The 12,965-nt window shown below is 39.9% G+C and overlaps 1 protein-coding gene across 2 annotated transcripts in view; it reads left to right on the top strand.

The window, feature by feature from the left end:
- The window catches only part of MDK (midkine), a 241,954-nt gene that overhangs the window by 159,919 nt on the left and 69,070 nt on the right, over positions 1–12,965 (top strand). For both annotated transcript variants that reach the window (XM_044082626.1, XM_044082627.1), the window contains one exon: positions 10,576–10,737. In XM_044082626.1, the coding sequence (XP_043938561.1) occupies positions 10,576–10,737 (162 nt within the window). The remainder of the gene's footprint in view (positions 1–10,575; positions 10,738–12,965) is intronic.

Raw genomic sequence — 12,965 nt, 5'->3', positions numbered from 1 at the left:
ATTAAACCGACGCCATCTTCTTCTTCTAGGCCTAAAACTTGAACCATGCCTAGGAAACCAATGCCCAGACTGCATGGTCAGGCCTCTATGCCTTAAAAACAAATAAGAATGGCTGAAGACCTTATTACTTTAATCAGGGGAAGCCAACCTTCCCCATCTAAGAGACCTAGGACTGAATTTGCTTATGGTACTTCTGACCAGGATTCTGAAATTTCTGTCATCTCTGATGATCAGAATTTACCCTTATCTACCTATGAGGATTCTGATGCAGACGGCTTTATTCCCTCTTCTTCACCCCCAGAGGATTTTTCTTTTGGTGAAACCTTGAATACTCTTAGGGAGCATTTTCACTGGGAAAGCAAGGATTACTCTGATTCTAAAAAGAGGCTTAGAGATTTCTTACTCCTGCCACAACACAGGCCTTTAGCTATCCCTCCTGTGCTGGACATTGTTGACTATGCCTTTCCGGTAGTTTGGCCCCTGACTCTTTACCAACTGCTCCCAGAAAACCTGATAGATACTACAGGGTTCCTGATTCTCATAAGTTCCTTTTAAAAATTCTACTGCAGACCCTGAGACCATTTCACAGGGGCCCAAGGGCATTAAGGCTACTACTGTAAAAAATCCTACCCCTCTGATGGAGATTCCAGGGCCCTGGATAGATGGGGTAAGAAGGTATACATCTCTGCAACCTTGGCCATCTGGACCTTAAATTGCCAGTTTCATATGTTAAAGTATCAGCAGCTTATTATTAGATTGCTTAAACAGAAAATGATGTTGATTCCTGATTGTGCTGAAAATAAGGATCTACAGGATTTAATACATTCTGCTGAACAGGTTGGAAAACATACTTTGCAATGTGGTTTTGATTCACTAGAGGCATCTTGCAGGGCTGCTGTCACTGGGTCTGTACTTAGAAGGCATGCTTGGCTTAAGGATAAATCTTTGCCAGATCATGTTAAAACTAAATTGCTGGATGCTCCCTTAAATCAGGACCGCCTGTTTGGTGACAAAGCAGAAGATGTTCTTAAAAAGATGGAGGAAAAAGCTAAATCTATGCAAACTGTTAAAGATTTCTTACAAGTGCAGCCTCCTAGATTTAGTAGGCATTGGCCCTCAAAAAATTGGTCCTTTCCTGCCTCTTCCAGGCCTTCTCAGTTCAAACCCAGAACCCGCAGAACACCCAGGCTTCAGTCCCAGGTTACACACAGGACTAAGCAGTGGGGTGCTCCCACTTCCAAATCAGGGAGTAGTAAGACTCCTCCCTATGGTAAGCTGTCTCAATGACTTAACTTTAACACTTCTGAGCACTTCTCAACCTGACTGCTCCTTTAGGGGGAAAGATTGCTCTGCAAGTAAAAAACTGGGAAATCATTACCCAGGACAAATGGGTTTTAAGTATAGTTTCCCAAGGATACAGATTTCACTTCCACATGCTACCAACCCCAGACAGTTGTTCAGATCTACCCCCAAATCAGTGGGCAGAGGCTCAAAAACAAGTACTGTCTCTCTCAAGATTAAAGGCTATTCAGGCTGTACCAGAAGAGGAAAAGGGACAAGGTTTCTACTCAAGACTTTTCCTGGTACCCAGAAAAGACAACTCATGGCGCCCTATCCTGGACCTGTCTATCCTAAACACCTTTTTGATGACTCCAAATTTCGAGAGGCTAACTCTTCATCAGTTGCTTCCCATGATGGGCAAAGATGCCTGGTTGGCAACACTGGATTTAAAGGAAGCCTACCTGCACATCCCAATCTGGGAATCTTGCAGAAAATACCTATGCTTCAAAACTGGCTGCATGCACTATCAGTTCTCTGCATTGCCCTTTTGCTTATCTACTGCTCCCAGGGTATTCACAAAGTGCCTAGCTCCAGTCATTGCATTTTACAGGCAAAGAAATATTCAAGTATACCCATACCTGGATGATTGTCTAATTCAGGCAGAAAGCCAGGGTATACTTCTGAATCATCTGGCATTTGTACAAAAGGTGTTAACTTGTCTGGGGTACACCATAAACAAAAAGAAATCACATCTGGTACCCTGTCAACAAATTATATTCCTGGGAGCAAGCTTGAACACAACGTCCCAGATGGCTCTCCTCATGCCAGAGAAACAAATTAATTTGACAACTTACTTCAAACTAGTGACCGCAGAAACCCTGCTATCTGCAAGGCAAATACTGCAAGCCTTGGGGTTCATGGCCTTATGCATTCTACTAATTCCATATGCAAGACTGCATATGAGGAAACTACAGTGGTATCTAAAAAGCCTATGGTGCCAACATTCTCAGGATCTAGAAGCAATGATTCCTATCATACCTTGCCTATGGTTAAAATTCCTTTGGTGGGCAGAGGCCTGCCACCAAAACAAGGGACTACCATTCACTCTACCCCCTGCCGCCCAAACCCTAACAGACGCATCAGACTATGCATGGGGGCTCACCTGGTAGAGAAGTGCATTCAAGGCAAATGGAACCCAAGTCAAATGCACCTGCATATCAATCAAAGAGAAATGTTAGCTGTACAGAATGCTCTGACAGCCTTCAAGGACCACATTCTTCCAGGACATTTAATGATAAAGACAGACAACACCACTCACTTTTATGTGGTACATAAACAAGCAGGGGGTGTACCCATTCTTACCCCCTCTGCAGACTAGCCATGGCTCTGTGGAACACAGCCTTGAAATACCAAGTGCATCTACAGGCTCAATTCCTGCCAGGAAAACTAAATACACTGGCAGATGAACTAAGCAAAAATCTCATGGACCCACACGAGTGGAAACTGGAACCAAAGATTTTCAACATGTTAATCAAAAAACGGGGGATCGCTGATATACACCTGTTTTCCTCCCCCCAGGACTACCAATTGTACAAATTCTGCACAAGGACTCCCCACAAACAAGCTTGGAAAGTGGATTCTCTGTCCTTCAGCTGGAAAAATCTATCAGTGGATGCCTTTCTTCCTCTGCCTCTCCTCTCCAAAGTGCTACTAAAGATCAAACAGTACAAACCAAGGATAATACTCATTGCACGATACTGGCCACGCCAACACATACCCCCTCTGGCGCAGTGTGTCACAGCTGGCCCCATGGTACCTACCTCAGACCCCTACCCTGCCGTCTCAGCAGGAGAGACAGAATCTACACCCCCAGCTTCAAACCTTGAATGTAGCAGCCAGGCTAATTACCTAATCTCTCCATTACCATCCGTCAGTAAACAAGTGATGGATGTCATTTTGGAGGCAAGAAGGCCTAGTACTAGAAAATCTTATGCTGAAAAATGGAAAAGATTCTGTGCCTGGAATCAAACTCAAGGGATGGCCACAACAGCAGCCAATTTACGTCAGATTCTTCAATACTTAACTGAGATGCTTCACAAGGGCCTTTCCTTTTCTTCCATCAAAATTCACGCCTCAGCCATTTCATATCATTACAACACAGAACCACCTCTCTTTTCTCACCCACTGCTCAAGCAGTTCCTCAGAGGGGCCAAAAACTTGAGACCACACAGGAGAGCCCCAACTCCAGCCTGGGACCTTAATTTTGTATTAGAAAAACTCACTCTTCCCCCTTTTGAGCCAGTTGCAACTGCAGAGTTAAATTCCTTTCTTGGAAAACAGCTTTCCTTTTAGCAATCACTTCAACAAGAAGGGTATCTAAATTACAGGCCCTTATGGCAGTGGAGCCTTTCATCTTTCGTGCGGATAGGGTGTCCCTCAGGACCAATCCCTCTTTCATGCCCAAGGTGGTATCCAGTGTGGCTCTTAATAAGTCCATTCATTTGCCAACCTTCTTTTCTAATCCACAAAACAAAGGGGAACGGCTACTGCACTCCTGAGATGTGCACAGACAACTTAGATTTTACTTGGAGAGGACTAAACCTCAAAGGAAATTTGCTGGTGGCATTTGCTGCAGGGGCAGAGGGGGCTATTTTAAAGCAAACCGTTTCTAAGTGGATAGGCCATTGCATTCACTTCTGCTGTAAGCACCATGAAAAACCTATCCCACAGGGGATTAGACACCATTCAACCAGGGCTGCATCTACCTCTACAGCCTTTCTCAGAGGTGTCCCTACCAGAGACATCCTAGAAGCTGCTACCTGGAGTTCTGTACATACTTTCACCAAGCATTACCATTTGCCAATTTTCTCTAAATCCAGAGCTGACTTTGCCACTGCAGTCTTGCAGGGCCTTATGTCTTGTCCTAATGCTATTTAAATTCCTCCTCCCATCCTTAGTTTTGGGAATCAACCCAAATGTGATGAATGCAACAGTGAAACATGAAGAACATAGTACAGTTGTGTACACTTACCATAAATGTAGATGTTCGAGTGTATTCACTGTTGCAGTCCTGGTTACCCTCCCTCCAGCCCCCTGACTTCCTTTGGCTATACCTCTATTCTCCTTTAGTATACTTAAAAGCTTTTTGGTGTATTTGTTTTTTTTGTTGGAGGTATAACCTTGTGTGTGTGTGTGTATGTATATATATATATATATATATATATATATATATATATATATATATATATATATATATGTGTGTGTGTGTGTGTGTGTGTGAGTGTGTGTATATATATATATATATATATATATATATATATTTGCTTCCCATTAAGGGGGGCACCTGATATCTGGGGCAAGAAAAACTGATGTAATGGTGTCGGCTGCATGCTTTATAGCCCTGACTACTTGACGTCACGGAAGATGCGACACCAACCGACAACCCAAATGTGATGACTGCAACAGTGAATACACTCTAACATCTACATTTATGGTAAGTGTACACAACTGTACTTTCTAAGCCAGCTTCCCAAAGCAAACATTCTCAATGACTCCGCCCTTCTTCTTCCTACGTCTGCGGACTCTGGGTTTCCTTTGGGGGGGCAGGTTAGCCAGGTTCACAGAGGTATGGTCTACCATCACAGATGACAAATGGGTGCTCAATGTAGTAAACCAAGGTTACAAGTTTTACTTTCATACCTTCTTTTACAAGGATAGCCACACATACCCAGAACTCTCAGGGCAGAGGTACAAACTCAAATTTCTTCTCTGACTATATGGGGTATAGAGCCAGTTCCTGCAAATCAGGCAGGCCTAGGTTTTTATTCAAGGCTTTTTCTGGTACCCAAGAAAGGGGGCACTTGGCGCCCTGTTCTGGATCTGTCCATTCTAAACCCTTTTCTGGTGATTGCCAAATTCAAGATGCTCACACTTCAACAATTACTACTAATGCTGGGCAAAGATTGATGGCTGGTAACTTTAGGTCTCAAGGAGGCTTATCTGTACATCCCAATAAGGGAAAGTTGCAGGCAGTTCCTTTGCTTCAGGGCTGGGGAGCAACACTTACAATTCTCTGCATTGCCTGTTGGCTTATCTACTGTTCCCATAGTTTTTACAAAGAGCCTGACTCCAGCCATTGCTTTTTGCAGGCAGAGAAACATTCAAATTTATCCTTACCTGGATTACTGTCTCATTCAAACACCCCAGAGCAACTAGAAAAGGATTTGGATTTCGTGAAGAACATTCTCACCTCTTTGGGTTACACACTCAACAAAAAGAAGTCAAAGTTGGTTCCTCCAAGGGAGATTGTTTTCCTGGGCGCGAGTTTGAATACAGCCACCCAGATGGTATTCCTCCCTCAACAGAAGCAAGAAGATGTTTCCACTTACTTCATGAACTTGGCAAGCATAACCCAGCTCTCTGCAAGGCAATTCCTTCTAGCACTGGGGTTCATGGCTTCATGTATTCTGGTGATCCCATATGCAAGGCTGCATATGAGAAGACTTCAATGGTACCTCAAGAACCTTTGGTGTCAACACACACAGGACTTGGACTTGATTCTTCCTCTTATTCCCTGTCTACAAATGGAGTTTCTCTGGTGGGTGACAGCCTGTTCTCAGAACAGGGGTCTGCCTTTCCACCCACAACCTGCCAGCCAAACTCTCACCACAGATTCCTCAGATTATGCATGGGGGCACATCTGGAAGGCAGGGGCATACAGGGGACTTAAGGACATTCTAGAAGCAGCAACTTGATCTTCTGTTCATACTTTCACAAAGCATTACAATCTACCTTTGTTTTCTAAATCCATGGCTGGTTTTGCCTCTGCAGTTTTGCAGGGCCTCCTTACCAACCCTCCTTCCTCCCCCCTTTTGTCTTATTACTGGGCTTTGGGAATCAACCCATATTTGAGGACTGCAACAGTGAAACATGAAGAACATAGTACAGTTGTGTACACTTACCGTAAATGTAGATGTTCTAATGTATTCACTGTTGCAGTCCTGGTTTCCCACCCTCCATTCCCCCTTTTTTTTCTACGGCACAGACTATAGATTTTTATTTTTTCTATGACATGTCTCCAGGGTGCTACCATTCCTGAGTTGGCCTTCTTTTGGGGGCTTCTGACAGTTAAGGCAAGAAAAACTGAGGAAATGGTGTTGGCTGCCTCCCTTTATACCTGATGTACCGACATCAGTTTTACAACTGGTGTCAGCCGACATCATATACCCAAGGACTCTGGTATTCGGGCTGACTGAGGGCTACCGGGAGCCAGATAACCCATATGTGAGGACTGCAACAGTAAATACACTCTAGAACATCACATTTATGGTGAGTGTACACAACTGTAGTTTAAAACTCCTTGTTAATAAGACAAAGTAATAAAGATGTCATGACCCATTCTCAGTGAAGATTTTTAATGAGCAAATTAAGCTCTGTACTGTTTACTGCTTCAACTGCGTCTCTCATTATCTTCTTTCAGAGGATCATGATATTCCCTTAGGAGTTCCTCCTGATGAAACTCACCTCTACATGTTTTGTTAGAAATAATTTGGTTCACTAAGAAACAGTTTCCATGACAAGGTACTGAAGTAATAAAAATATTATGTCCTTTTCCCTTTTACTATTTGTTCTGGATAATTTCTTTGCAGACACTACAAACTGAACTAAAAATTCCATCTAGGGACCTCCTTTAAGTTATGAGATTGCTGTTACTAGTCAAGGAAAACTCTAATTATATAAATGTCACATTATCAACTGAGAGAGAAAGAAAAAAAGAGTCACACAGAACGGTAACCCCGCAGCCCAACTTTATTCACTGGAAACAGACGCGACTAAATGCTTGCATCATAACACTGACATGACTTTATGTCAATGTTATGGTGAGAGCGCTTAGTCGTGTCTGTTTCCAGTGAATAAAGTTGAGCTGCGGGGTTACCGTTCTGTGTGACTCTTTTTTTTAATTTTCTTCTTTCTCTTAGTTCATAGTAAATGTCATATTATCTTTGGACAGATGCACTGTAGGGAAAAAAAGATGAACATGTATTACGTACGTTAATAGTTTCAATATGATTATGAATAGCATGGAAGACAGTGGTCACCTCTTCATCATACCCTTCTGCTGACTGTTCCCTTATCTCCAGAGTCTCAGTAAACAGTAAAAGCATTTGACTGCACATATGTGGAAGGGACTATTTTGCTGTCTGCCCTTGTTAACAGATAAAACAGTTAAATATATATATTTTTTTGTCAGTTCTGTTTTGGTATGGTAGCTTATTTGTAAAATTTCAGTTAAAAAAGAAGCCAAGTATTGCTGTCATGTTGAATGCACCTTTAGCATCCTTGTTAATACCAGGATGAAAGACTCATATGAGACATGATTTTCTACAAACATTATTGCTATTTGTAGTTATAACTTCATAGAATACTCCTGTATAATTGTAACCATGTAAAATGTTAAAATCCTTACTCTTAAGACGTGTGGTTTATTCAACTTAATTGTCCTCCTTACATATTTTGTATTTTATAATTATAGTTTGCTACACATGTAAGTTTTCTCATCCTCAGTAGTATGAATAATAAAGATGTACTGCCAACTATGTCTTCCATTGAGACATCCTATCTCATTTAAAAAAAAGTTTTGAAGTTGTTTATTATAGCAACAACTTGGGTGTGGTATATTGAAGATTTACCCATGGTTGGTGTGGTTTAATCATGAGGGTGAAGCATATTGCAAAACCGTACAACTCCTTCATTTTTATGGGTAATACTGCTGTCAAACATGTCATTGTAGGCAATGCCACTAGTTGTTGAGAAAAGCTGTACTGCGCAATCATTTCATCATTCAAACATTAAATCTTTTATTATCATACAGAGTCATAGTAGGTTCATCAAGTGCCGGAGGAAAACAAAAGAGCTGGTATTCATTTGAACTGTCCAGATTTTCACAGAATGTCTGCAGTTTTGCCTCTAAACTGTCCATATTTTCACAGAATGTCTAGATTTTTGCCTCGTTCTTCTGGTCTTTTCCTTACATAATTTGTGTTTTTTCTGGTATATCAGTGAGAATTGAAATCATTAAATAATGAGAGAAATTTAAGTTTCAGACGATATCCTTTAGAAAATACATGTTAATACAAAACTTGTAATTTTGTCAACCTGCTAAGTTCATAAGAGCAATATTTAAAACCTGTCCCTGTTTTTAGGCCTTTGGCCTACTAATTGTTTTTGGCTTTATCCAGGTTTTTAAAGCTAAGAGATTGAGCGGTATGCCCCTCACCCGTCTCCTAAGTACCGGCAGGCCTAATGTTGTGTACACTCCTCAAATCGAAAAGCAAAATGAAAAAAATGTGTTCCACTTTAAAAGTGCAACACGCTGCTTGCTACAATTTTGCAGCAAGCAATTTGTTACAAGTAGCACAACACACAAAGTGCTAAAGCTAGTCATGACTGCAAAAACAATATTTCCGTACTGGCTTTCAGAAATGCTTATATGGAAATTAACATACTACCGACCAACCAGCATCTTCTGATCGCACTTCCTAACACCTTGGGCCCAGGTTGGCTGCCATCTTTACTCCATTCTAGCTATGCTTCTGTTGCCATGGAAGCAAATGCATCATTATTTTGCACCTCATAAGGGAAACCAGACAACACATAAATAGCAAATATTCTAGCAAAAACAGTGTCACGTTTTTGCACTTTCACTAACATGTTATGCATCTAGTACCACCATAATTTAATCTGGTAACAATCCAAAGTAATTTTGTTACTGTAATTTTACTGTTCCTTTTGTAAGTTAAAGTTTCTGCAGAAAAATATATTGGAAGTTAGCAGAAGAGATTCCCCATTAATTCTCTGCTCTTTTTTTTTTTTTTGCAAGTCCTTGAATAGTGATTTGGAATAAATAGTAAAATAGTAATAATGCAGTGCATGCAATATCAACCAAACCTTTTCTTCAGTCCCAGGATTCAGTTGTAACCCTGCTTGTCAGGGATGTCCTCTCCCTGTTTTTGAGGCCATGTGCCTATCAGGCAGTGTAGTCATCTGCAGATAGATTTGACTTATTTATGGAAGGTGCTTTACTTCCTGCCTTCCTTCCAAAGGCCGCTGCATGCATTAAAATGTGGAGTAAGAGTGTATCTGCCACTAAGCAAAAATGTTATCCAAGCCTGTTTGTACACCTAGCCACCCAGTCCCTGTTTATAGGCCTAGAATCCATCAGGGTTTCAACAAGTAGCCCATCCATAGCCACACAACACCTTTTCCATAACCTCGGATGGATAGTGAGTAGGGAAAGCATCACCACTCCTGTCTTCCCCTGTTCCCTTCCAATGCCTGCATGCACCCATGCTGTTAGCTGAGAGGAACTTATCTGCACTGCAAATCAGGGCTTTATCCCTGGATGGTAACAAAGTAGGCTGCTTGTTCTGGTTAACTGAATGCTGTTATAGCTGAAGCATAACCTAACATCATAATATAAATGGCTACCCTCATTCTGCTCAAGCCTGGAAGATAATGTTAGGTGGTGACATCCCAAAATATCCTATATGTCCTTTGTGTTACACTGCATAAAATCTGCCTTAAGGCTAATGGATTTTACTGGATGTTTGAAGTGCGTCGTCGTGTGGGACGGCAGTTTTGTATATTTTACCTTTGTGAAAATGAATGCATGCATTATGGAAACTGACATGTTTCATTTATCAATTCATTAAGAGGAGGTTTTATGTCTTAGAAACTCAGTATTTTTTAAATGAAGATTACTGATTTTTCAATTACTTTGGTATATAGCAACAAAAGGCTTGTTCCGTATGTTCTTTCATGATCAGATCCATGAGAGAAGTGACCTCTTGTGGTTGGACAATGACTAACATGAGTGATGCAGCCCCTCAGGTAACTACATCATCTCTTTCCACACTGTAACTTCTGGGGGAAAGTCATTTGCAGGCATTGCACGTAGTAAGGTGTCAGCTTATATTCTTTTTTTTGGAAACTTTTTATTCGGAGATGTAAAATATAAAAGAGAAAAATACAATATCAGCTGCATTTTCCAAGTATTTGTCCAATATTTCCCAAAGCTGGCCTTTTTTAAAATTCTCTATGCTTACACAAGGGGGGATATGCATACTTAGGAAGTAGACTTCTGAGGTATTCCATGGGGTATTTTTACTTATCTGACAAAATTACATTGTGAAATTTTTGCCCATATTACACATTTTAATTTTGTATGCAAGTACGTTTCAAAATCACTTTTCCAGAAGTTTCATTTTTAAAATGGATATTTTTTTTTACTTTTAGAGAAAGGTAAGAAAGGCACTTCAGCATGTGAAGATTGGACATGGCAGCGTTGTTTGCCAACCACAGGTGACTGCGGTATTGGATCCCGTTCAGGAACGTGCAAGGAGGAAACTAAGAAGATGAAATGCAATGTCCCTTGCAACTGGAAGAAGGAATTTGGAGGTATGTGTGAAACAATCACTGAACATTCTGTATACATTCATATGTTTAAACAATTGTTTTAATTGGATTGATATGTCACGCTTACTGCATCTAAGCTCTTCTTTACATGATCCTGTTTACTTTATCAGCTGGTCATGGTTTTTAATATTTGCATAATAAAGAGTAGCAGGTAAGGATGAACAGTAGAACTTGAGTTTTCCAAGCAGTGCAGATAGAAAAGAGAAGTCATTGTAGGAACAGAAATGTGTGATTATTAATTTAAGGAAATTATCCTTTGCTTACTAGTAGCATAATTGTACTCACTGTAAAAAGGAAAGTACAACAAAATACACAAAACTTAAAGATGGCATGGAAAAGAGTGAAAAAAACAGTGGCGCAGCATTAAACAGTGAGCGCTTTTGTATTAAATACAGACGTCTTCAGACTGAATAATGCCTTCCATAGAACTTCATTATATAGTATCAGTTAATCACATGATTTAAACCATGTCATATGACCATACAGATACATTAAAATCAATGCTTCAATCCTTTTCTTCTCAAATAGGCTACAAAATCTTCTCTATTGGTACGGCCAGGTGGAGAGCAGGCAGTCAGTCGTACCTGGCATTAATACTCACGCCACCCCAGCTCTTCTGCATCAAAACGTCTTTCAAAATTAAATAAACCTTTAAGTACTAAAAATCTAAACCAGACTCGAGATGATCCTAAGTTATAATGCTTGGCTAAAGCATTTCTTTAATCTTCCATATCAGCAGCATATTTGTGTTCATAAATAAGCTCATAAAACTACCTAACAGTATGACCTACATGAAAAGGACATGACTTGCACATAACCAAATAAACCACATATTTGGATTTACAAGTAAAACTCCCATTGACTTTGACCTTATGACCATTGACAGTGACTTCATTAGACTCTACATATAGTCACATAAGTTGCAGTTTAAACATTTAAACATACCAAGCTTATTTTTGTTTTCTGTTGGTTTGTTAAGCTTAGCTTGAAAGAAAATTTTAACACACTTCTCCCTTTTTATGGGCAAAAACAGGCTCATCTCCCACGTTATCTTTAATTTCAGGATAACTTTGAATCATCTTCCATTTATTTTTAATAATATTTTTTATAGCAGCATCAACACTATCACATATCTGCATAGAAGTTCTAAAATCCTTTTTACTTTTATTTTTATTAAAAGAATTAGAACTCTGTTTTCTTACTTCATTCACCATTCTAAGCGAACTCATGACTACCTCTTCAGGGTACCCTTTGCTCAGAAATTTATCACAAAGACTTGTACTTTCAGCAAAAACCCCATTGTCCCTCTGTTTACACGCATCAGTTGTCCCATGACTATATTTTCTTTCATCATCTTCAAATCCATACTACTGTAAAGCAAATAATTGTTTTCAATATCGTTTTTTGTAAATTCTAGTAATTAAGTTTCCTTCCATTTTCAAACCAGTTATATCTAAATAATTAATACTAGTAGAACTAAAGTCTCTAGTAAAATACAAAACAAGATCCCATTTAAATAGTCTAAAAATTCCTTTAGTAAAAGTTCATTGCCCCCTTTTTACAACAAAGTACACAATAGAATTCAATTACTGTATTAAGAAATCATTTTAAAATTGCAAAACAAAATTGTTAACACTTGAATCACCATGATCAAAATATATTACTTAGACAGTTTTTTTCCCCATTTTATTCATTTGAATTTCCAACACTTACCTTTATTTCTGAAATATAGGGTGAGATTTAAAAAGTTCTTCCTGAAGTTGAACTCAAAGCCTCTTATGCTTAAAAACTATAGGAAGTCACTTACTACAAGTATAACATGCAACTTCCTACAGTTAAATCTCCATGCAGTGAAACCTTTTTCGAATTGTAGAATCAATACTGTCACACCATTGGGGCTTGCTCATCACATCCCCTAACACCTTGCACCTAGGGATAGCAGCCCCCTTTGCCCATTCCTAATTACAGCTGGGATAGCAGGTGTTTTATGGTGGGGGTACTGAAACATCTGTTGTCAAGGGTGAGTAGGATCAGATTCAGAAAGTGGGCTGCTTATAGAAGCCCACTATACATGTACTGATAGAAGGAAGCATTGCAAGATTTTGAGGGGGGTGATGACCCTTAGGTTAATATACTTATAAGCACAGAATAGGGCCGCCTACCAATCGAGTGACTGCATGCACACCACTGCTTTGAGAGCAGACTGCATG

The sequence above is a fragment of the Protopterus annectens genome, chromosome 9.part0, assembly GCF_019279795.1.
Source record: "Protopterus annectens isolate FY-2018-M chromosome 9.part0, PAN1.0, whole genome shotgun sequence".
NCBI lineage: Eukaryota > Metazoa > Chordata > Ceratodontiformes > Protopteridae > Protopterus > Protopterus annectens.
This window is presented reverse-complemented; position numbering and strand designations above follow the sequence as displayed.